Source organism: Drosophila biarmipes, chromosome X (genome assembly GCF_025231255.1).
Source record: "Drosophila biarmipes strain raj3 chromosome X, RU_DBia_V1.1, whole genome shotgun sequence".
Lineage (NCBI taxonomy): Eukaryota > Metazoa > Arthropoda > Insecta > Diptera > Drosophilidae > Drosophila > Drosophila biarmipes.
The window spans coordinates 10270554-10292709 of NC_066611.1; the positions used below are offsets into that span (position 1 = coordinate 10270554).

Consider the following 22156-nt stretch of genomic DNA (forward strand, 5'->3'; position numbering starts at 1 on the left):
AAACACTTAAAAGCTCACACAAAAGACATCTAGATGTGGACAAACTATCTGGCAGATATGGCAAACGAAAGTACGGAAGAGTCGAAACGATAAGTCGATAGAGAGAGGAGGAGAAGCTGCGGGAGTAATGGATAAGTATACTTACATACGTGTCTGCTATCTATGGTCGTGAGTACTTTGAGGACGAAAGATTACTTAGGACTAAAGAGGAGTTCTCAAAAAAACAGTCTTGCAATCCAGTTTTTGAAACAATTGGCTATTATTATAATTATATCGATTATAAAACAATAAATATGTATATCGAATTTATCGATTATAAACAAAAGCAACTCAATGAAAAAATCCTTATGGAATGATAGAAAATGGATATAGATAATAGTTCTTATTGAATTTATCGATTATAAAAAAATGATACTCAAGGAAATAAAAATCCTTATGGAATGATAGAAAATAGATAAAGAGAATGGTTCTTATCGAAATTATCGATTATAAAAAATGCAACTCAAAAAAATAAAAATACTTATGGAATGATAGAAAATATATATAGACAATAGATCTTATTGCCAAAATATAATCTTTTTTTAATAAGTTTCCTTACTTTCAAAATAATTTCAAAAGACCGTTTTTCAGAATTCCAAATTGTATGTTTATGAGTTAGGATATATAATATATTATATGATCTTCATTATGTATAGACTTAACCATGGCGCGGCCACGTCCTGTAATAAAAACTCGAGATGTGGAAAATATTTTTCAATATTTTTATTTATTTAGAATTTTATTTCATTTTCTTCATCTCTTTTGTTTTCCATCTTTTAGCTTTCTCCACTTTCTTCGCTTTCATTCTTTGTTTTCATTCTTTACTCTGCTTGTATTTGTGTGTACGAGTGTGTGAGTGTCGCGTGTGTGAACAAGTTCTTGAGTTCTCGTAATGTTATATCTTCAATCGCTCGACTACTTGAAATGTTAGGCATAGACTATAGACTATATAGCTAGCTATATATGACCGATCCGCCTGGACAGGCTGATCCTATAGGTTTTCATGTTCTGCTTGTAATAACCTCCACTTTCTCCTCTAGTTTTAGCTTGCTGTCTTGATTCCCTCTCATTAGCCATCTATTCTTCGGATTTTATCATTCTTTTGGGGATCTTTTGGGATAATATTGGGTTTTGGTTAGAAATCAAAACTGCTTGGGAGGCCCTTCTCTGGAAACGCTGAGAATCTCTTCTCCTGGCTTTTCTTTTAGCAATCTTCACACTTGTCTGTGTTTCGGTTTTTTGTTATAAACTATGATATGCCTTGCTTTGCTTAAATATTTTTCTTATTTTTTCCCTTCTTCAGTTATGCTTGTAATAATTTTCATATAAATTTGTTGTTCTGGGTTTGAATTTGGTGACTTTTTTCGGTTTTGGTTTGCCTAAAATATGTCTTTTGGTTTGACTGCGTGTAAGTAATTGAATTCCATTTCGTTCTAAAATATTTTCTTGATTGCTTCTATTTTTGTTTTTTATTTTGGTGCCTGATAAGCTGCTCTCTTTAGTTTTTAGTTTTCGAGTTTTTTAGTTATTATTCAGCATTGGGTCAACTCGAAAAATGAGTCGAGTCGAAAATTGAGTGGAGAGTTCTTGTAAGTAATTATTCTTGCTCAGTGCTTTTGGTTTTTAGTACTCGTTTCGACTACGAAAAAATATATAGTTTGCGTATATTTTTAACCTTCCATTTTTCATTAGTAATAATTATTTTTGTTTTTTTTTTTTTGGGTATTTTCCATATATATCTGTTGAGTTCCCTTCAAGCTCTCTGGCATATAGAGTACAAAGTACCATGTGGAACTACATATGTGTTCCAGCTCGGGTGTGTTGGCGTGGGTGCTGAGTGTGTGGGTGTGTGTGTGTGTGTGAAACAATAAGGAATGTACATGAGAGTGAAATGGTTTTCATATATATTTTATTCGATTTTGTTGGTTTCTTTCATTCGCTTTTATTAGCCACAAAATATCAAAATCTTATTTCGAATGGTAAAAAAAATAAATGAAAACTAAATTGTATCGATTGGAACTTAAATTGCGGTTTATAGTTCTATATATAAGTGTGTATATATAATTTGCATTATTTTAGAGTCATTTAAGTGTACGCTCGCTCAATAAATAATGGGAAATCGCTTAACTTAGGATAAGGTTAATGAAAAGTGTTCGACAAAACTTAAGCAGGTGATTATTTAAGATTTAGTTTTAGTTAGTTAGTCGCTGCTGCTCTTAGTGAATTCTCGGCCGCGGCCTTAAATTAATTATTGTATAATCTTCCATCGCATTCTCCTGTTTTTTTTTTTGTTGGTTTTCTGTGTGGTGTGTGTTTACAGTTAGTTAAGAATATATATTTATATAAATTATTTATGTATCTTGTATGTCTATATTGTAGGAACATATTGACGTAATCATAACGTATTGCAGCTATTTGTTCATCCTCTTATTTCGGTTATTGTTTATTGTTTAAACTTTTCTTCGGATCTCGGTCTGTTCTGAATTTCATATATATTAATTGTTTTGTGTGTGGTTTTCTAACCGCCCTACTCTGTGTATTAACCCTCTTGCTAGGCAGTTCCTTTGCTTGGGGGAGAACAGCCCCTCGATTGCAGTTCCTGTCGGGGGAAAATCCCCCTTGGAATGCCGTGAAGCCGAGCTGTTTTCCCCTCGCTTTTATTGATTTAGGTTCAATAACTTAGGAGAAAATATTTTAAAAAATGTCTAAAAACAAACAAATAATAAGTGTTACAAAGTATCCGTAGAATTATTTATGAATGAGCCTCAATAGGGAACTTACAAGAATTTTCTCAACCGTCGTTTACTAAAACTATTAATTTGCTACCCATTTCTCAACTGTCCCACTTCGTGTGTGTGTGCTGCTATTTTGTATTATATTTTATATAATTATTTTGGATGCTTGGCTTGAATTCCCAATGCAAGATCGATTGAAACGAAAACAACTACGCGGGAAATCAGTGTTGTGTTTTCTTTTCTCCGTATTCTTCAAAAATTATTGAGGAAGGTTAAAAATGTATTTTCTTTTTTCATTTAGCTTATGTCGAAAATATGTTTTTTCCATTGGGGTTTTAAATTTATTAAATATGTTTACATTGTTCTGTGGTGTTTTCCTTCAGTGAAAATAGTATTATTCTCTTTCATTACTAAAAACTAGTTTAATTTTTGATAAATTGGTTTCTCGTGTGTCTGTGTTTCGTGTGGCTTTCCTTCCGCTTCTGATCGTTCCAAAACTTTTCTCTCATTTTCTTTTTGGGGATATGCAAAACTACTTTGTTGTCGTTTCTACTTTGTATCTCGATTTGGTTGAGTGTGTGTGTGTGTGTGGGCGAGTGTAGTATAGCTAACTGATTAAAATTCGCAAATTTTCCTTGCAGTTTTCTAATAGTTTTTCATTTCCTTTTTTTTTTTTCCTTTTTCGTCTCGCTTCTCTTTTAGAAACTAAGTTCTTTTTTACATGCCGTAAGTACTTTTTGTATAAATGTAGGTGTGGTTGTCTGTGTGTGAGATATACTAATGTATAGGTGTGTATGTATATTTAGTTATATATATATGTATATATAGATCTCAATGCCTCCCATTGCTCGCTAAAAAAATAACTATCAAAAAAACTGCAATTTCCATTCTTGACTTCCTTGCTTTTGTTTTGTTTTGTTTAGTTTTTTTTTGTCTTTTTTACCTTTTTGCTCTGCGCGTTTTTATAAAATATTACTTTAGTATGTATAATGTATATATGTATTGTATATATATATTTTTTTTTGGTTTTCGATTTTTATTTTATTTTTTATTCTGTTTTTTGTTTTGTTTTAAAGGGGAGTAGGCACTACAGTGTTGTTTTTTCTCTCTTTCCTCCTTACCTTTTCTGACGTTTTCTATTTGGTTTTCTCGTGAGTTTTTCCCACGCTAATTTCCAAAAAATTGATCAGCTTTTCCTCGTCGTTCGACAAGTGTAAAATAAGCCCCACAAGCTATGTACGTAGTATTAACAATTTTCCTCGCTGGTTCAGCCTCAATTTCCCACTTCCGTTTCCGCTTCCTCGCCTCTCTGTATATGTGTGAGTTCCTTTCTCTCTCTATGTGTGTGTGTGTAGGTGTCTTGAGCTTATACCGAAAAAATTGTTTACAACTTTTGAAGCTTTTTTTTAGGTTTCCAATGTCCTGCTATTTGTTTTCTTCATATATTACCATATATAAGTGTGTAGATATCATATACTTTAACTTGACTTTAGCGTATCAAAAAGTGTGTACGTTGTGTTTTGTGTGCGTGGGAAATGTACATTTTGGAGAGGATATTTTGGGGAGGGGGCTTTTCCGCTTTATCGCTTTGATATTCTTTAAAAATTGGTTCTATGTTTTTCTCCTGTTTAGCCTTACTTAAAAGTTTTGCTTGTTTTTCTGCTGTGGTATTTTTTGACAGTATTTCTTTTTACCATGTTTCAAGTCGAAAAAGGAATTTTTCAATTGACCGATTTTTTTCTTAAGTTCTGTATTGGTTGCTGTTCTCTTGGGGGCAATCAGAAATTGGTTTTTCGATTTCCCTCAATTTTTAAAATATTGAAAAATTCCAAAACTAGTCTAACTGATTGCCCCGAACTCACATACCTATTTGCAGTGTCTTTTTAAAACTTATTCGTGTTTGTTTTTGGTTCGTTTTTTTTTATCTATGTACAGTATGTCCTCGAATTGTTAGCTTGGCACTCAAACATATCTTTTGTGTTTTTTCATTAATTCTTATTGGGGGTTGTTGTTAGGGGTCTTGATGTTGTCGTTACTGTGGTTGATTCAATACGCCGATGAAACCAATTGCTAGTTATCATTATGTTTAGTTTATTGCGTTTCACTGTCCCGCTTGCCGCGCTTACAAGTTTCGCTTAACGAACAGAAAAAGGCATATTCAAAGTAAGGATTTGTCAAACAGAAACACATGCGGTATACAAAAAATATACTACGAATACTACGAACAAACAATCTTTATATACCTTGACTACAACTCAAGTTCATTTCCATTGTCATATTTGTTTTATGTATTTTTTATTTATTTTTTTTAGCATTTTCTTGGTTTTGTGGTTTTTTGGGTTTATTTGTAACACTGTAAAAAACGTGGAAAACATCTATGAGCTGGGTGTAAATATCAATTGTTACTTCCTGTCCTGTCTGTCGTTCATTCAATAATTGTTTCTATTTATCGGTCTATCGATCCTTTCACTGTGGGTACTTAAATTATTTGTATTGTAGGTGATTATGTAAATCAATGAAGAAGGCAATTCGTCAACAGGGTACATGTGTGTGTAGGTATGTGTGTGGCTCAATCAATCAATCAATCAATCAGGCAATCAAACAATCGTCTGTTGTTTTGAGGTTATGTATGCCACATTTTCGGGGACCGGAACTAGTTCCGCTGAACTACGTTCGTCAGATTTAACTATTTACAGTGTACGAGATTGTGGTCTATAGATTATTGAATCGTTGATTGTATTGTGGCTGGGTTTTTGGGAACTAGTTATCTAGCAGTTCGCGGCTTGTCTTGGTTTATTGTCACTTGAGAGAGAGGGAGAGTTCTATTGGTAAATGCGTATTTTTTTCGGAACTAGTTCTGATCCTGCGTTTCAAAAATTGGGGCATACTTTTTAGCGCAATTAAGATTATTTAGTTATTTAAAAAAGGCATTTATTGTGTTTCTGGGGCAGCAGGGGCAGGAGGTCCTCGAGCGGGGGTCTATTTATTGTATAAAGTCCCACACTCCTAACTACCCTGTGGTAACAAAAAAATAGGTACGATTAAAAATCAAAGCACTGACTTGGTTCGCTCTTCGTTTGTATTTCATCTATTGTTTAATTGTGTAAAAATCATCCTTTACTGCCTTGCTTATTACTCGTTTGTCGTTATAGTTTGCCGTTTGTTCTTGTTGATTAGAGTTAATTAAAAAAATACGTTTCAATTAAAAAATATAAGTCGATTGTAAACATTTTCTATGTATGTACGTAATGCGTTTGTAAAGCATTTCCTCCGCAGCCATTATGTTGTATGTTCTCTGTTTTCCATATTTCTATATCAACTTTTTCAACACTTTTTTGTAAATTAGATTTGTGTTTAAATATTGGTACTATTGTTGTTGTTTGCTGTTGCAGTTGTTGTATATATTTGGTTGTATATAATATAGATATCTAGACATACACTGAGCGATATATGCATATATAAATATTGTTTGTTGCTTGCTTCTGTTTCTGTTTTTGTTCTGTTCTGTACTGTTCTGCTGTTCATTCATTAGTTATATTGTATTGGAAGAATCTGTGTTTACCCTGAGCACTTTTTCTGCTAGAACAAATTGAAAATGAAAATTGAAAACGAAGGGATGAGTGCAAAAAATGTCTATGCCAAAAATGAAAACCGAAACGAATGGTTTTTTCAAAAGGTTCTCTTGCCGAAACTTGCAATTTTTAGTTTGTTCACTTGACTTTCATTATATTGAGTTGGAATTTGAGTTTTTGGGAATTTTGTTAGGTAATTTTGCATAACTGTTTTGGTTGCTTTTGCTTTTCATACTGATTCCGTTTTTGTATCTTGTATCTTGTAACTTGTATCTTTTTGTGTGCCAAAGCTTCTCTCTCTAGGTCCTAGGTTTGTCGATCGAATTTCTCCTGGAATCGCTTTCAAAACGAACTAAAAACATTTGTATTACAGTAGGTTGAGTATGTAAATGTTGCTAGTATGCATTGTATGTATATAGATTTATATAAATTCGACTTGTATGCAATTCTAGCGTAATTGTAATTAACTTTATCTCCCTCGTCGCCCAACTTAGCTCGACTGCTATTGCTGTACAAGTTGAAGCTTCGATTTAGGCCTATGTATCCTAGGGATTGGGGGTGTGTGAGTGTGTGTTGTCTGTGTGTGGGTGTGGGTGTGTCGCTATTTATATAGGTTCATATATAAATATCCTTACTTTCGCTTCCCAAATATCTTGTATACATATATAATTTTGCATTATTCTGGTTTTCCGTTTGCCGTTGTGTTCTTCTTGTTTCTTGTTCTTGTATATATAATTTTAAATTCCTGTTTCCTTTAAAATGCATTTTTGCAGTTACGCCTAATGATATTTTTCTTTTTTATTATCCTTCGCTTATTTATCTTAGGGCTTGTCCTGTGCTGATAACTCAAGGTGGAACCCAAAGCAGAAATCGTTAAACCGAAGCGGAATATCTGAATATATATGGTGCCTTAGGTGCCTTTAAAAATACATACTAAATTTATCCATATCCTTATTCTTTTTTTTTTGTTTAATTTCAAAACTAAATCTTTTGGAAACTAAAAGAAGCTAAATCAATTTCGAGTCTTTCGTTTCTATTTAGGCCTAAAAGTTCGTTACTCGTAAAATTTCCACTAAAAATTTGTGTTAGCATTGATTTGATCCAAAAGTACTTTTTTCTCTCGTTTCACTTAAAAAAAACACTGGCAACAGTTGGAAATCAAAAACCTCAAAAGAAAACGAACAGAAAAGGGGAATTAAAAAAGGAATCAAATTGAAACCAAACTGTGTGTCGATTTTTGTATGCTTTCGGGGTCAATTGGCAATTTTGTATATTTTGCTACTTGTTTAATAATTATATTGTTTTGCTGTTGTCGAGGAACTTGTTAGAAATTTTCTTCTTGTTGCTGCTGTTTGATGGCTTGTTGAAATATTAAAAATAAGAAAATAATTGAAACACAAATTAACGTTTATGGGGGAACCAAACTAAGGAACTTTTGATCACAACTTAAGCGCTAAGCAAAATCAATTCTTATCGACTAAACTTAATAAATAGTAAACCATTGAAATGAGGGCAAATGAAAATGCTGACACAATGAATTTTTCCATGATATGTGAAAAGTTTGGATGAGTCTAAAAATGAGAAAGTGAAAAATGGAACGTAGAACGTAAAACGTAGAAAAAAGGCCAAAAGTTTTAGGATTTTTTTTATTTTCATTTCGTTTGTTTCTCCACTTAAACTGCTTGTCGCTGCTTATTTTCATTAATTGATTTTGAATTTAAATTAAATTTTTGACAGGTGTGTTTAGTTTGGTTTATTCTTTGCGATAGGCTGGTTTATTTCCGGTTTCCTTTTCTCATATAGCTTACAAATTCATTGTGTTCTGGCTGAAAATCGTTTAACAAAATAATATGGATGTGGGTAATACATTAAAGAACGGAAAGAAGTTCGAACTTATCAAGGAAATAAACAAAAAACATATCAATTTGTTGCCACGTTTTTTTAGTTAAATTGGTTTTGTTTTGTTGCTAAAGCTAAATAAATTTCATATAAGTTGGTATAATAATAATAACATTTCGCTTAAACATTTAAAACTAAATATATATATATCTTTATATATATTTTTGTAGGTGTTTACATTTAAAAAAAAAATTAATAAGAGACACAGAGCATGAAACATTGTGTGTATGTATGTGAGAGTGTTTCGTGGGGGTTGTTTTCAGTGCATTCATTAAATTTAAAAAAAAAAATTGCAAAAAAAATGTTTCCTCCGGAATCGAAGCCCCTGACCCTCGCCCAACCTTTTCCACCGATTTTCTACTCTTGTTTCCTTGGAATGTTTTGGTTCGCTTCTCCTTTCGATTTTCCCCTTTTATTTTCTGCGGCGGCTGTGCGAAGACTTTCCGGTCTGGCTGTGCCAAAAATAAAATCAACTGTTCTCCCTTTTTGGTTACTAATTTCCCCTATTGAAATGCAATTAAAATTATCGAGAAAGCTTTTGGTTTTTTGTTTTTCTTTTATATTTATTTATCCATTACTTTTATCGTTATTAATTTATAATTTTGTTTCTAAAAGGCCGAAAATCACAATTTTGTTTTGCTTTCTTTTTCTTCATTTGTTCCTAAAGGTTAATTTTGTTTCGTTTACGCTTGATTATGTTGGATAATTGTTAATGCAGATATATCCGTTGTGTTTGCTTTCGTTTGAACATCACAATTATTGAATTGATGCCTGTTGCTCCTACTCCCCTAAGGTCCTCTAATACTGCATGAGAAAAGTAAGCCAACAACAAAGGTAAAAAATGGCAACGCTCTTCCTCGCTTTTCCAAAATGCAAAGCAAATAATCCTCCTCCCCGCTCACTTTTATTTTTGGTTTTTGGTTAAATATTTTGTTATCCATTAATTATTTACTATATTCTTGTAATGCTATCACAGCCAAATTGTTTAATCCAAAAGTTTTGTGTTTGTTTCCGTTTTTGTTTCTTTCGCCAAAAGTTTTGCTTTCTTTTTGGTTTAAAATTTAGAATTTTGAATTTTGTCTAGCGTGCTTGGTGTGCGTTTGTTGTTGCCTCTTTTTTCCTTAATATTTTAATATTTAAAAATGTTGTCATGTCATTTTTTGCAGCTTGTTGTTCCCAATCCGTTGCCAAAAATCGAAAAGAAAAAGTCTTCGCCCCAACCGCAGAAACGAGATAATGGTTTTTGGTTTTCCCTCGATTTTCACGTTCTCAGCCCCAGCCACAAAAGTTTTTCACAAACTTCCTTGGTTGTTTTTTTATAGATAATTTTTGTTTTCATTTGTTTAAAATTTTGAGATCGATTTGCATTTCTTGTTGTTTCGTTTGCTGTTGTGTTGTTGCCGGGCTAATCACTTGGGTGGGTGGAAAGGGTTTCCCGTAGCGAGGGTCTGCGGAGCTTCGGGTTCCATCAAGCCAAAGTAGAGAGTTCGTGATAACAATATAACACAAAGAATCTAGAATTACTCATGTAACGCCTGGATGCATCTAAGCCTTCCCTTCTGCTTTAGTTACTAGCACATTTCAATATCGTAAAGCCAAAAGATGGTGTGATTTTGGGTTTCAAAGCAAAGTAAACTTGGTTGGGGTGAGTCGTCGCATAAAGGAGGCAAAATATGTGAGTTGCGCCAAGAATTGTCGGGGTGATCTTCAAGCCAAATGTTCTGCTTTTGTTTTCCTCGCTACAGCTACCCTTAGTTGGTATTCCTAGTGTGTGTGGTTTTTCCCTCTACTACTCATATACATATATATATTTTTGGTTTATGTATAAGATTTATATAAATATCGTTAAGATCACAGATATTCTATGTAATTCTGCTGCTGCTGCTGTTCTTTTTCGTTTTCGTTCTTCATGTTTTTCCCATTCTCAAATTTTATCTGAACTCCAAAAATGTCGCTTTTTCGGTCTCTGCATCTGGTTTATATAGATATATAAATATTGTATATATTTATATGTATATGTTACTGTATAATAAGTTCTGTGAGTGTATAATATACGCGTGTGTGAGTTAAGGGTTCGGGGGCCTAAGTTGCACTAACTCACTATCGAAAAGAGTCCTCTATATAGCGATGCGATCTGCAGACGATCAGATCGGCCTGTGTTTTTTCTTGGTTTGGTGTTTTCGGGGGATATGTATGTTCTACTGCATTCACACGGTCCAAGATAAAAACCGAAGACGCACAAAAGAATGCTACACTTGTTGAATTGGTGTCTTTTGGTGATTGGTGTATTGGTGTAGGGGGCTTCACCAGTTCACTTTGCTTTTACTTGGGGTGAGAGTTGCTATTTTTGGAATTTTCGGTGCTCACCAGTTCACTTTGCTTTAATGATTTTGAGTGTGTTGTTCTAGTGTTTCTAGTGTTATATCTTCTTGTCGATCGGGGGACAGGGGTTATGTTTACTTTAAGCTACTTTAACGCTTTATTATCATCGTCAACATTCTACGTTCTCGGATCCTTCGGCTTCGGCTGCTACTTATAAAGTTACATCACGTGTGTTCACTGTTCTTTTCATTACGTTTATGTTTATCGTTATCGTTAATCGCTATCGTTAGCATTACTAAATCGTATTCAATTAGATCAATTTTATCATGTATAGTTAGCAATTTTTTATGTTTTTCATATTTTTGTAAATTTATTTTCAATTTTTTTTGCGCTTTTTCTTTCTTGCCTATATGTCTTACATTCTCTAACATATACTTTTGAAAAATATATATATCATATATATATGTATCATTTTGTTTATTAGATTCCTGCTACAACTCTCACGCTGCGCTTTAGCTGTTTTCCTGGGTAGAAAAAACGTTACTCTCTCCTCGTGTCATCCAAAAAAAGGGATATACCTATCATACCCTAGCATCTCCTCACATCTGTCTACAAGGACTCATCCTGTATCATCATCAAAAAAAAAAAACAAGTTTGCTTCTTGGTATAAACTTCAACAATTCGACAATATGCTGCTATATAATTATTGTATATAATGTATATATATTAATATAGATGTTTTGTGTACGGTTATAGCCTGCCTGCTCTATTGTGTCTATGTGTGTGTGTGTTTTGTTGTGTTGGTGTTGGTGTGTTGCTGTCTCTTTCCTATTTGCTAGAGTTTCTGGTTTGCTCAGAACTTTCAGAACTGATGCCTCGTTTACATAATTAATAAAATATATACATATGTATATACATGGATTCAACGGTATATACATATATGGGGCTGTTGGTGTATTCTTGTGTTGGTGTTTTGGGGTGTTGGTGTATTGTTGTATTGGTCTCTCCTCCTCATTCTCCTCGATTTTCCTCCTTAAGTAAGTCAAAGTTCTTGTTGGCTCGTCCTCATCAATTGTTGTTGTAGTTGTAATTGTTGGTGTTGTTGTTGTTGTTGTTGGTGTTTTGCAAGTAGTTTGCATTATTATGGTTGCTGCTGTTGTTGTTGTTATTGTTATTATTATAGTAGTAATAGTAGTAATAATAATAATTTAATAACAAACTAAAATCGTTTCACTATTGCGGCAACTCATCCTTTGTATCGACCGGGCTGCTGGGTGACAAAAACTTGCGCACGTACTTGGGAAAATGCGTTTTCTCGTGCGCCTTGAGTATCGTTGAGCGCGAGAAAGTTTTCCCGCACATAGTACATCGGAACGGCCGTTCGCCTGCAAAGCGATTTCCCCAAAAAGGACAAGGAAATCAGGGAAATATGTTTCGATATAGATACAAATTGACAAATTGTAACAGGTTAAGCAAATCGAGATGAGGGATGATAATGTCGGGGCCTAATCGATATCTTCTAATCATTTTTTCTATTTTGTGCCGCTATTAGTGATAATTGAAATTGTTCTTATGCCAGTCATTCAAAGTACTCGTATTACAAAAATGTTTTTCTTTTTACTTTTTTTATTGAATAACTTTTTGAAATGTAAAATTTATTTAAATAAACTTCTTACCCTACGTCAAAAGTTTTAATCTCTTAGCTTCATTACAAGTAGGTTTCAAATTGGTTGAGTTAAGAGTACAAGCTTTAAAAAATGGCTTGATGAAGACCTGAAGAAATTCAAAATTAAATAGATCTGGTAACACTGAACTGACACAGATGCATAACAAAAAGAAGCGAGTTGAAATTAAATTAATCCTCAGTACAGATCAAGTACGGAATGTTATTTTTGGTATTTCCAATTCTTATGACATGAAAACTAATATTTAATTTTAATTTTTTTAAAAAATATTTTTACTGAAAACATTGCGTATACGCAATTCAAAAAATATTACGTATACGTAGATTGATGCATTGTGCTAAAAAATGTAGACCTATCGAACCTGCGCTTCCTACTTGTTGGCAACCCTGAATATAAAAGGGGTATTTCGGGCGATGTTTATGCATTTAAAGGGCCGATCAACCGATCGATTGATCTCACTACAACTATAGACTTACCGGTGTGCACGCGACAATGATCTTTCATGTGGTGGCGCAACTTAAACGCTTTGCCACAAAACTCACATTTAAATGGTCGATCACCTGTATGTACCGACAAATGCGTGATCAGTGATGTAACATCGGGAAAACTTTTAGCACAGAACTTACACATGACAACACTATTCGGATCACTGGACGCGGCGCCCAGCAGCGACGCTGACTGCGATTGTGCAGCGGCCGCCGCTGCCGCCGCCGCCGCTGCGGCGGATGTGGATGGCGACAGAGAGCCGGTGGCGGTACCGCCGGCACTGCCGCCGCCGCCGCCGCTGCCAACGCCACCGCCGCCGCAACCGCCGCTGCCGCTGCCACCCGTTGCCGCTGCAGCCCCCGAGCCACTTCCGCTGCCCGCGCCGAGCAGCAGGCCACCGCCATTTCCGGCGGATGTGGCTGAGCGCACCCCCGCGCCCTGGCCTACGCCGCCGCCGCTCGCCTCCAAGCAGCTGGCCGTCAAACTTTGGAAGGTACAGCCGGCGCTGGCCAGCGATAGGGCCGCCTCCACGTCGATGCCAAAGGCGGCGGCCACCGCCGCCACCTGCTCCTGGGTATCGCTGCCGGAAGTGGCCGCCATGGCGGCGGCGTTCATCTGGAAGGCAAAGGGCGAGGGCAGGCCGGCGGCGGCCATGTTGAGATCGCTCAGCAGTTGCGAGTGGATCAGCGCCGTGGTGGCCGGTTCGCGGTACTCGAGCGTCTTCAGCGAGTGCGTCAGCAGGTGGCGGGTGAGTTTCGATTGGTTGGGGAAGGCCATGCGGCAGTAGATGCACGTGTACATGTGCAGGGGCGGCGGCGGGGGGCTGTGAGGGGGCTGCTGCTGCTGTTGCTGCTGGTGCAGCAGAGCGGCTGCTGCGGCGGCTGCTGCGGCCGCTGAGCCACCGCCCGCCCCAACGCCCACAGCGTGTGGTGGGGGCTGTTGCTGTTGGTGGGGCGATTCGGACGTTTCCTGGAACAGACACCAAACAAAAATCCAACATCAACTTCTTTACTTGCTTTTCTTTCGGTTTTTTTTTTTTGGTTTTTTTTGTGGCTTGGTATTTTTTGGTTTTGGTATTTTTCTAGTTTTTTCAGTATTTTTAAAAAAATTTTCAGTTTCTGTTTTTGCTGGCAATCGATTTGATTCTCTAGTTTTAGCATCACCTCTCTGCTGGTCTTGAATTTTTGCTTTTCTTCGTTTTCTTTGTCTTTGGCAAAACTAGTATTTTTTATTTTTCTAACGAAAACCAAAAAAATAATCATAAATTATTTGTTTACTTGGAGTGAGAGAGAGAGAGAGAGTAAGAGAGAGAGAGAGAGAGTTATATATAGGATGTTCCAAACTAAGACAACGTAAATTATGCATTTAAAAAGAGGATAATCACAGAGTATTTACTTCGGCAACTTGCTCTCCTTACTTTGCTTTCGGTAAAATAAATCGGCATTGGAGCTCTAGTATTTAAGTTGTACATGAGAATGGGAGAGAGAGGTAGAAGGAAATTAGGAAAAAAACAAATTACAAACTTTACAATTGTCGAGAAAAAAAAAAACAGAAAATTAAGGCAAGGAACTAAAAAACTGAATCAATGTCATCAGAGAAGAAGAATGGAAAACTTAGGGGCCTTCTTTGGCGGGCCCTGCAACGCTCTCCTCCGGCTCTGCGCCTCTCCCTACTCCGCCAGGTCTGGGCCTGGACCCAGGTCCTGGGCCCATTACCAGGTCGTAGGCCCTGGACCAGGCCTGAACCCTGGCCGAGTGCTTCAAACGTGTCTCAAACCGTTGTATGGATGCCAAAAAACAAGAGGGGGTTTCAGCATTTGACTTTCGTTGTGTATTTCGTTTGTTGCTTTCATTTTTCATAGTTATTGCTTTACAAGAATTGCTTTAACAAAGTTTCTGGTATTTATTTCGGTTTTGGTATTTTTGGTATTTTTTGTTTTCAAGAAGTTGAATTTCGATTTTTGTTTGGGCGTTGTTCGAAAAACGTCGCATAATCGTACGTTAAGTATTGATAAAGCTTTTTCATTGCTTTTCTTTTTGATTTTGGTTTTACATTTAGCTTTTTGTGTTTTTTTTTTTAAATATAGTTTTTGGTTGTGTAAACTTATTGTTAAAAATTGTTTTGTTTTGTGTTTTTTTTTTTTGCTTAAATTTGACGTTTTGACCAAGGTTTTGATCAATTTTGGAACGCGGTACGCTTTTTCGTTTTCAAAGTTTAAATTTGGTTGAACACTGATTTTTTTCGTACTAGAATTGGATTGTCAAATCATAAACAAAAACTTGGGTTCGGGCTTATTCGTTCCTGACAACAAGATGGAGGTACAAATTTAACTAAACTTAAAATGAAAAAAGAGCTTTTCACCACGCATACCTTGCATACATCTTCCATTTTCATTTTCTTTTCCTTTTTTTTTATAAATTTTGAAAATTGTAATATTTTTTTTTGCCTGATTTGACAATTTTGCGCACGAAAAAAATCAATACAAATTATAATAGTTAAATCTGTACATAAATGTCCATAAATGCTTAAACAAAAAGAGTAAAATTTGGAATAAAAAACAAAACGAAAAAAAACATACAAAATTTTGGGTTATTGGAGAAAACAAACTCTGGGGGCCAAATCGTGTTTTTTGTGTTTTACAAAGTTCGTGTGGTTCAAAAAGGTTCAAATCAAAACAAACAAAAAATGCAATTGAATTAAGTTAAATCAAATCGGTGGCTTAACTTAACTATTTTCAAGAAGTTTTTCCATATGCCGCACTCTTTCTTCGCAAAGAACTCAAATGGTCGGATGTTACAGAAAAAAAACACAAAAATAAAAGGCACATTGACTCTAACGAATGGTTATACAAGTCATGGGAAATGTTCATTCAGCACAGCCATGTTCAAAAAACGCAGATCAACTTCTTGACAATGTCAATAATATCAAATCAAAATAAATGTTAAAAAACAATCAACATTTTTCTTTTTTCTTATCACATTTTTTCTTTCTCTTATTTTTTCTTTTCAGTTTTTTATATCGATTTTGTTTTGGACATCTTTAATATGTGGCACAACGAAAAACAAAAAAAAGTGCAACAGAAGGCAAGTAAGAAGGGGAAAAAGGCAATGAAAATGAGGAAAAGTAAGGGCGGAAAATGAAAACGAATTAGAACGGAATTTCGGATGCGGATTCGGATACGAGGACCCGTTTAGCCCTGAAGCTAAGAAATCTGCGCACAAAGTACTATCTCTGTGGGTGGACAAGGGGAAACGATCGAGTGTCCGTATCTTAAACTTAGGTGGCACAGTTGCAATTGAGTCAGGTATCAGGTAGTACGTACATTAACTTAGGCGCACGCATATGTGGTACGTGTGGTATGTATAAATACTATACCTAGAGAAAGAGACAGATCTTCAGACTTATACGTATGGTATATGGTATGGTATCATCAGGAGTCACAACATTTAGTTCAAAAATTCAGTTAACCAAAAAAGTCGACCAACAGAACACAACCAAACACACACTCAAACACACATACGTAATCGGGATCGCAATCCTTTCGATAATCGATATTCGATTTATCCGATATCCGATATGTCTTTACTTGGTTAGAGCACAACAGCGATAAATGATATGGAAGGAAACAGAGGCATATATTATGTATACATACGAGTAGGTTTTATATAGTAAACACAAAAGTTCAACGACAGAGAGAAAGAGAGACAGACAGAGCGATTCGATTATTAAATAGAAAGAGATAGAGTAAGAAATAGAGGTAGAAATCGAAGAAACCAGAATAATTAAACGAAAATACACAACATCAATTCCAAAAGAGAGAAAAGAGACAGACAATAAGAGCATAGAGCACACAATAGGTCACAGAAACACAAAACATATCTAAAAAAACGTAAAAACACACACATTGATTAGGTTAAAAGTTAAGAGACCATCAGCCAAAAGTTTAATAATATTGATTAAGAAACAAAGAAGATATACCAAATAAAAGTTCCCTTGCTTTGACTTTCAATGGATTTAGCTATTTTGAACAGCTCAAAAGTATGCTTTAAAAAAAACTATATAAAAAGTTTGAATCCTTTTTTATGTTGATTTCGATTACCTATAATTTTTGGAAAATGTGTCTAAAAACTGAAAAAAAAGAAGACTTCTATACCCAATATTATTTTCCATACCTAGCTTTATTTTAACATTAATCGCAAATATAATTTAGAATTAAAGGCATGATAAAATGTCTATAAAAAGTTGGCAACTGTTTTGAAACCTCTTTCTTATTTTAATTTCACATAGTACGTTAGGTTAAAATATAATTCCCTCTGCTAAACGTATATATTTTAGTTATCTTTGTTTTAAATTTTTTCAATACCTTTCTTTGACAATTAAATTTAAATAAATTAAATGACACCGATTATTGAGTGGATACTTGAAAGGAAAACAATACACACATTGGCTAAGTAAGATACGTAGTTTCACAGAACGGAAATCATGATATCGGAAATGAACGACAACAAAATAAAAACATATGTTTATAGAGAGAAATGAAAGACATTTAGCTTATGGAAAAATAGAACACACACATTTACCATTTACATAAACGAACAACGAACGAACGATTTATGGTAAAAGCGTTCCACATTTAGATAATACATATATATCGTTGGAAAAATAGTATTATATAGTATGTTGGTCGAGTGTGAGTCTGTGGGTGTGTGTGAGAGTGGCATGTCGGTGTATTGGTGTGTGTGTGTGTGTTAGTTCGATTTAGTTTTATATAATTTCATTTGGATTTTATCAATTTGTTCCTTTTTTGGTTGTATTTCTCGGCTTAATTTCTTTTCTTGTGGCATTGTTTATAACTTTTTGCGGTTATGTAGTTTAAAAACACCAAAAGCGCTTTAGTACGATTCTTTGTTTGGTTGATAGTTTAATGCAGTTTATATATATATATTGAGGTATATATATCTCGGTTATCAATTGCACAACGTTCAGATCTGGACCCCTCTCTTGTTTCATTTGATGGAGAATTTGTGGTTTCTTTTCATTGCTGTTCCGTATTCGTATTGATTAATAATATTAAAAGCACAACACACAGTTTGACACATCGATAATATTGATATATAGATAGAGACAGACAGACAAAGAGAGCGAGAGAGACAGATAAAGTGGCACACAGAGCGAGAGCGAGACAGAGAGTAAGTTTAAGACAAAGTTAGTAGCAAAGTATTACATTTACAAGTCTGGATTCCAGTGAAATCAAATAAAAACGGGTTCAAACAAAGGCTTCATCTTGTCGAGCTAGTTGTGATGCAAAGAAAGGAAAATTATTCGATTTTCAGGTTCGGGATCGGGGGATCGTATGTATAAGGCGGGTGGGTCCAAATTTTGTGCAGCGAATTTTGATCATTTACAGTTTTTAGTTCGTCAAATTTTTCGGTTATAGGGTGGATTTTGTTGAATTTTCTCATAAAGCGCAAAATTAAAATGGTATTTCTTTTATTCTTTGTATCTTTTTAAGTTTTGCTTGCCCAAAATGTTCGGAGGGTGTATGGTATTGAATTTTAACATGGGTTTTCATAAAACATGCAGTATATACATAAACATAGACAGTTCTACCAAGGGTGGGGTTGGGGTGTGCATTGGAGTGAGTAAAAAGTATTCTTAAAGTTGTACAAAATAATAAATTACTGTTGTTGCAGTTGTTTTTATACATATAATGAAGACTAATTGAGTTTTTTAAATTTATATTATGACCTTCCCAAGAGTACTAGCTCAACCTAAGTGATTTTTAAAGCTTTCCCACAAATTTAAGCCTTAGGGGAGATTACCAGACCGATGCACCAGTAACTTACATCCACTGATGTTGCGTGATTTCTGCCGGCAAAAGACAGGCAAACAGGCCAGCAAATAAACAAACTTTCCATTAGCCAAATTGCAGTTTTGGCCTCTCCCGCCCTTCTGGCAGCGGATTATTGAATAACCCCAGTGCAGGGTCCGCACAAATCTGGGTCACCACAAGCAAAACTGCCAAAAAAAGGAGGAATATATATCCGAAATACGAAATGAGGAGGGCCACGGGTGGAATGGACAAGAAATAACGCCGTGAGTCGATGAACCGCTTGGATTCGGGAGACGAGTTCAACGAGCCTACGCCTAATGGAGTGATTATCTGGTCCTCCGAGCCGCTTCCTTTCGAAGCTCCCCGATTTCTCCGGCTTTCCCAAAAGCGCCAGACGCACTCCACATCTGACTCCTGCCTTTGCCACATTGCAGTTAATGTCCTGCGACACACACTGCAAGAAAATCATTTACAGGCGTCTTTTACCGAAAATTGATCAATACCGTAGCATACTTTGATGCAGTTTCAAAAGTAATCTCCAAGTAATTGAAAAATGCATTCCACTGCATACTTTTATGCACTTCTTAAAGTGATTTAAAAGCACTTGTGGCAATTGAAGAATGCATTCCACTGCATACTTTTGGGCCTTGTTAAAAAAGATTTAAAAACACTAATTATATTACTTTCCTAAAATACCAATGACTCAAGGTCAAAGGAGATTTTATAAAATATCGCAAAAACAAATCTATAACCCCTTTTGCGAGTGCAGTCATCAACGTATCCACCTCCTTGCCTTGGCCGTCTTGAGGCCCGACTTCGTCATCATCGTCATAGTCGTGTCGTCGCCGCAATAATAATCAAATATCGATCGGTGTGCGTCTGGTTTCGGTTGCCCCTTTGGATTGCTTCTTTTTCTACGAAAAATTTTCGACGGTCGTCGGCCTTTTCTTGTTCATTTTGATGCCGTTTTGCAGGGCTTTAAGCCCTCAACCTCAACCTCGACCCCCATTTCTCCACCCACCCCCGGCCCCCGCCCATCACATTTTAATAAAAGCAAATTTTTAATGAAAACTCTCTTGGGTCTGCCTTGCCTTTTTATGCAGCATGAGAGCCAAGTACACACACACACAAAACACCCATATATATATATATATATATATTTCAGCTGGTTTGTTTGCATTTGGCGCGCTTAATTATTTTCTTTTTTTGAAGGTCCCTCTCACTGCAATCAAAAAATAGACGCAATAGATGACGCATATAACGCATCTGGCAAATACTGCGGAAGCCCATAGAAGTTGGGCTGCTGGCGGGTTGCAGGCGGAAGCGACTATTTCAAATATTCCTCTGCGCTCCGTTTTTCGTAATATTTTTGCACAAATTATTATGTATTGTTATAATTTCTTTTTTATTTTCCGCATTTTTTGTGGGCCCCTCTGGAAGGGGTTGCGAGTGCTGCACGTTTGCATTGATATATGTTTATGGGCATGGCGTTTTTCCAGCCTCTATAGATACATATATATATTTGTCTTTATATTTTGTATTATTTTTTGAGGGGGCTGCACCCGGAAGTGGCAATCTCTGCTCTTTTCGCCAATTTTTGAATTACAAAAATATATAAAATAGATGTGTGTGGGAATAAAACAAACAGTCCAAGCAGTCGAAAGGGAACCACTTTCAGTTAGACAAAAGTCAGGCCTCAAAGAGTTTGCATTGAAGATTGTGAATGGGAGGATTGGTAGTTCGACTGGGAAGGGGTATAGGTGACTCCATCTGTTAATCTATGAGAATTGGTTTGCTTCTGCCAAGGAAAAAGTATGAAGAATGCATTTCATTGCATACTTATGGGCATTTCAAAGGGTGATTTGAAAACACTAGTGATTTTTTCAATGGGTCATATAAAAGTTTCCAGGCAACTTAGAAATGCATTGGGCTAATTATTAAATCACTGCTTACTAATTTAAGATTTTAATAAACAATTTCCTAAGACCAAAAGAATTAATCAATAAACAAATTAATGGCTTGGATTCAATGGAAGATTTTATGATATTTTTAACACTATTTTTTAGTGTCCTCTTTCTGATGGTTGGGGAATTTTTTGGTAATTATCTTAACATAATTATTTAAAGTTATGCAATAATTTTTAAAATTTAAAAATCTACCTTTAAGACTTTTGGTCTCGCATTGAAAAGGCTTAAAGTCGGCGGGGCTATTAGCAGTTTTGTAGCTTCATTCCCCCTTGTTTAAGCCGAAATAAAAACCGGGTGTATCGGCCGGGGGGCGGTCTGAGGAGGGGGCGTGGTGGGCCCACCAAAAAGCACTTGAAAAACTTTGCAATCAACGCAACGCGGAGCATCGAGCGCTGATTACAATGCCCCGGCAGAGCAGTCGGCGTCGCAGCTGCAGCGCAAAATGTGCAATGTGCGTGAGGGGGCGGGCAGAAGGGGGCTGCAAGGGGGTGGGGCCAAAGGGGGGCTTGCCCCACACAATGCAATATATTTTCGCTTTGGCATTTGTTGCGTTTTGGCAGCATTTTTGTTGTTGACTCTTATTTTTTCCTGATTTTTTGTTTATTTGTTTGGATTTCCGCTGCCTCACAAAAATCTTTTTTTTGCGGTTTTTTTGTGCATTGCATGATTGACAGTTGCCAGGCATTGATGGAGGCTTAGAGTGGCGGTGGGCGGTGGGAGGGCCCTGGGTCTGCAATACCTAAATGCATTCAGTCAAAAGTTGTGTGAAAGCCTCCGAATAAAAATATTAAAAAATATATGTACATCCCCCAGTGCAAATATAAACAAATCCATGTGAATGCGAACAGTGGTGGGGAAAGTAATAGCTCGCTATGGTTTTTTGAAAAAATATATGGACCTAATTGCTTCCTATCATATGTTTGTATGTGAGGTATATTAAACCTTAATTTTCCTGAGTGCAATTATAATGATTACTTTGTATATAATTTAAATATAAATATAAAGGTTTAAAATTATTAATTATAATAAACTTTAATTTAATTAATTTTAGGATATGAAATATATTTATCAAAACAAGTAAAGATTTTTTTAAATAATAATACGAATGAAATGCAATTTAGCTATGTAACCTTTTGTATAATGTATATATTCTCAAATAAATTAATAAATTTAATTTGGAAACTGTAGACATTTTTAAATGCACTCCTTATATAATCCACTTCATCAACCGAGCTTTAAAAAAATGACCATTTATATATTTTGACAATTCACTCCAAATATTCCTTTCTTGAGTATCCTATATATATTATCAAATAATTGAGAGAACCAACTAATTGATTAAAAAATAAAGACAAAGGAATATTACAAATTTGGAACTGAAAAAATGTTTATATGCAGCATTTACGAATTTTCAAATCACCTTAAGAATGCAAGAAGTTACTGTATTGGAAATAATTAACATTTCGTTAGGCACTCCTAATATTTCCCCCCCGACTGTCCGAGCGCTCATATTACGCATACGCAACGTAGACGGCAAACAAACAACGCAAATGCTGACAAGGGCAGGTGGCGGGCGCTGTGGGAAGGGGGCGGCACTGGCAGGGGGCCAAGGGGCCCC

General features: G+C 35.7%; 1 protein-coding gene across 9 annotated transcripts in view; it reads right to left on the bottom strand.

Annotated features, from left to right (window-relative positions):
- LOC108023946 (broad-complex core protein) overlaps window positions 1-22156 on the bottom strand; it is a 156483-nt gene that overhangs the window by 12153 nt on the left and 122174 nt on the right. The window contains exons 8-10 of one of the 9 annotated variants that reach the window (XM_050884745.1): window positions 12879-13707; window positions 12729-12812; window positions 748-11952 (exon numbers count right to left, since the gene is read on the bottom strand). The exons of 7 other annotated variants lie outside the window; for them this stretch is intronic. In XM_050884745.1, coding sequence (XP_050740702.1) covers window positions 11801-11952; window positions 12729-12812; window positions 12879-13707 — 1065 coding nt within the window. In that variant the 3' untranslated portion in view covers window positions 748-11800. Of the gene's footprint in view, window positions 1-747; window positions 11953-12728; window positions 13708-22156 lie in introns of those variants that run through there. One more of the 9 variants, XM_050884744.1, reaches the window with a different exon arrangement.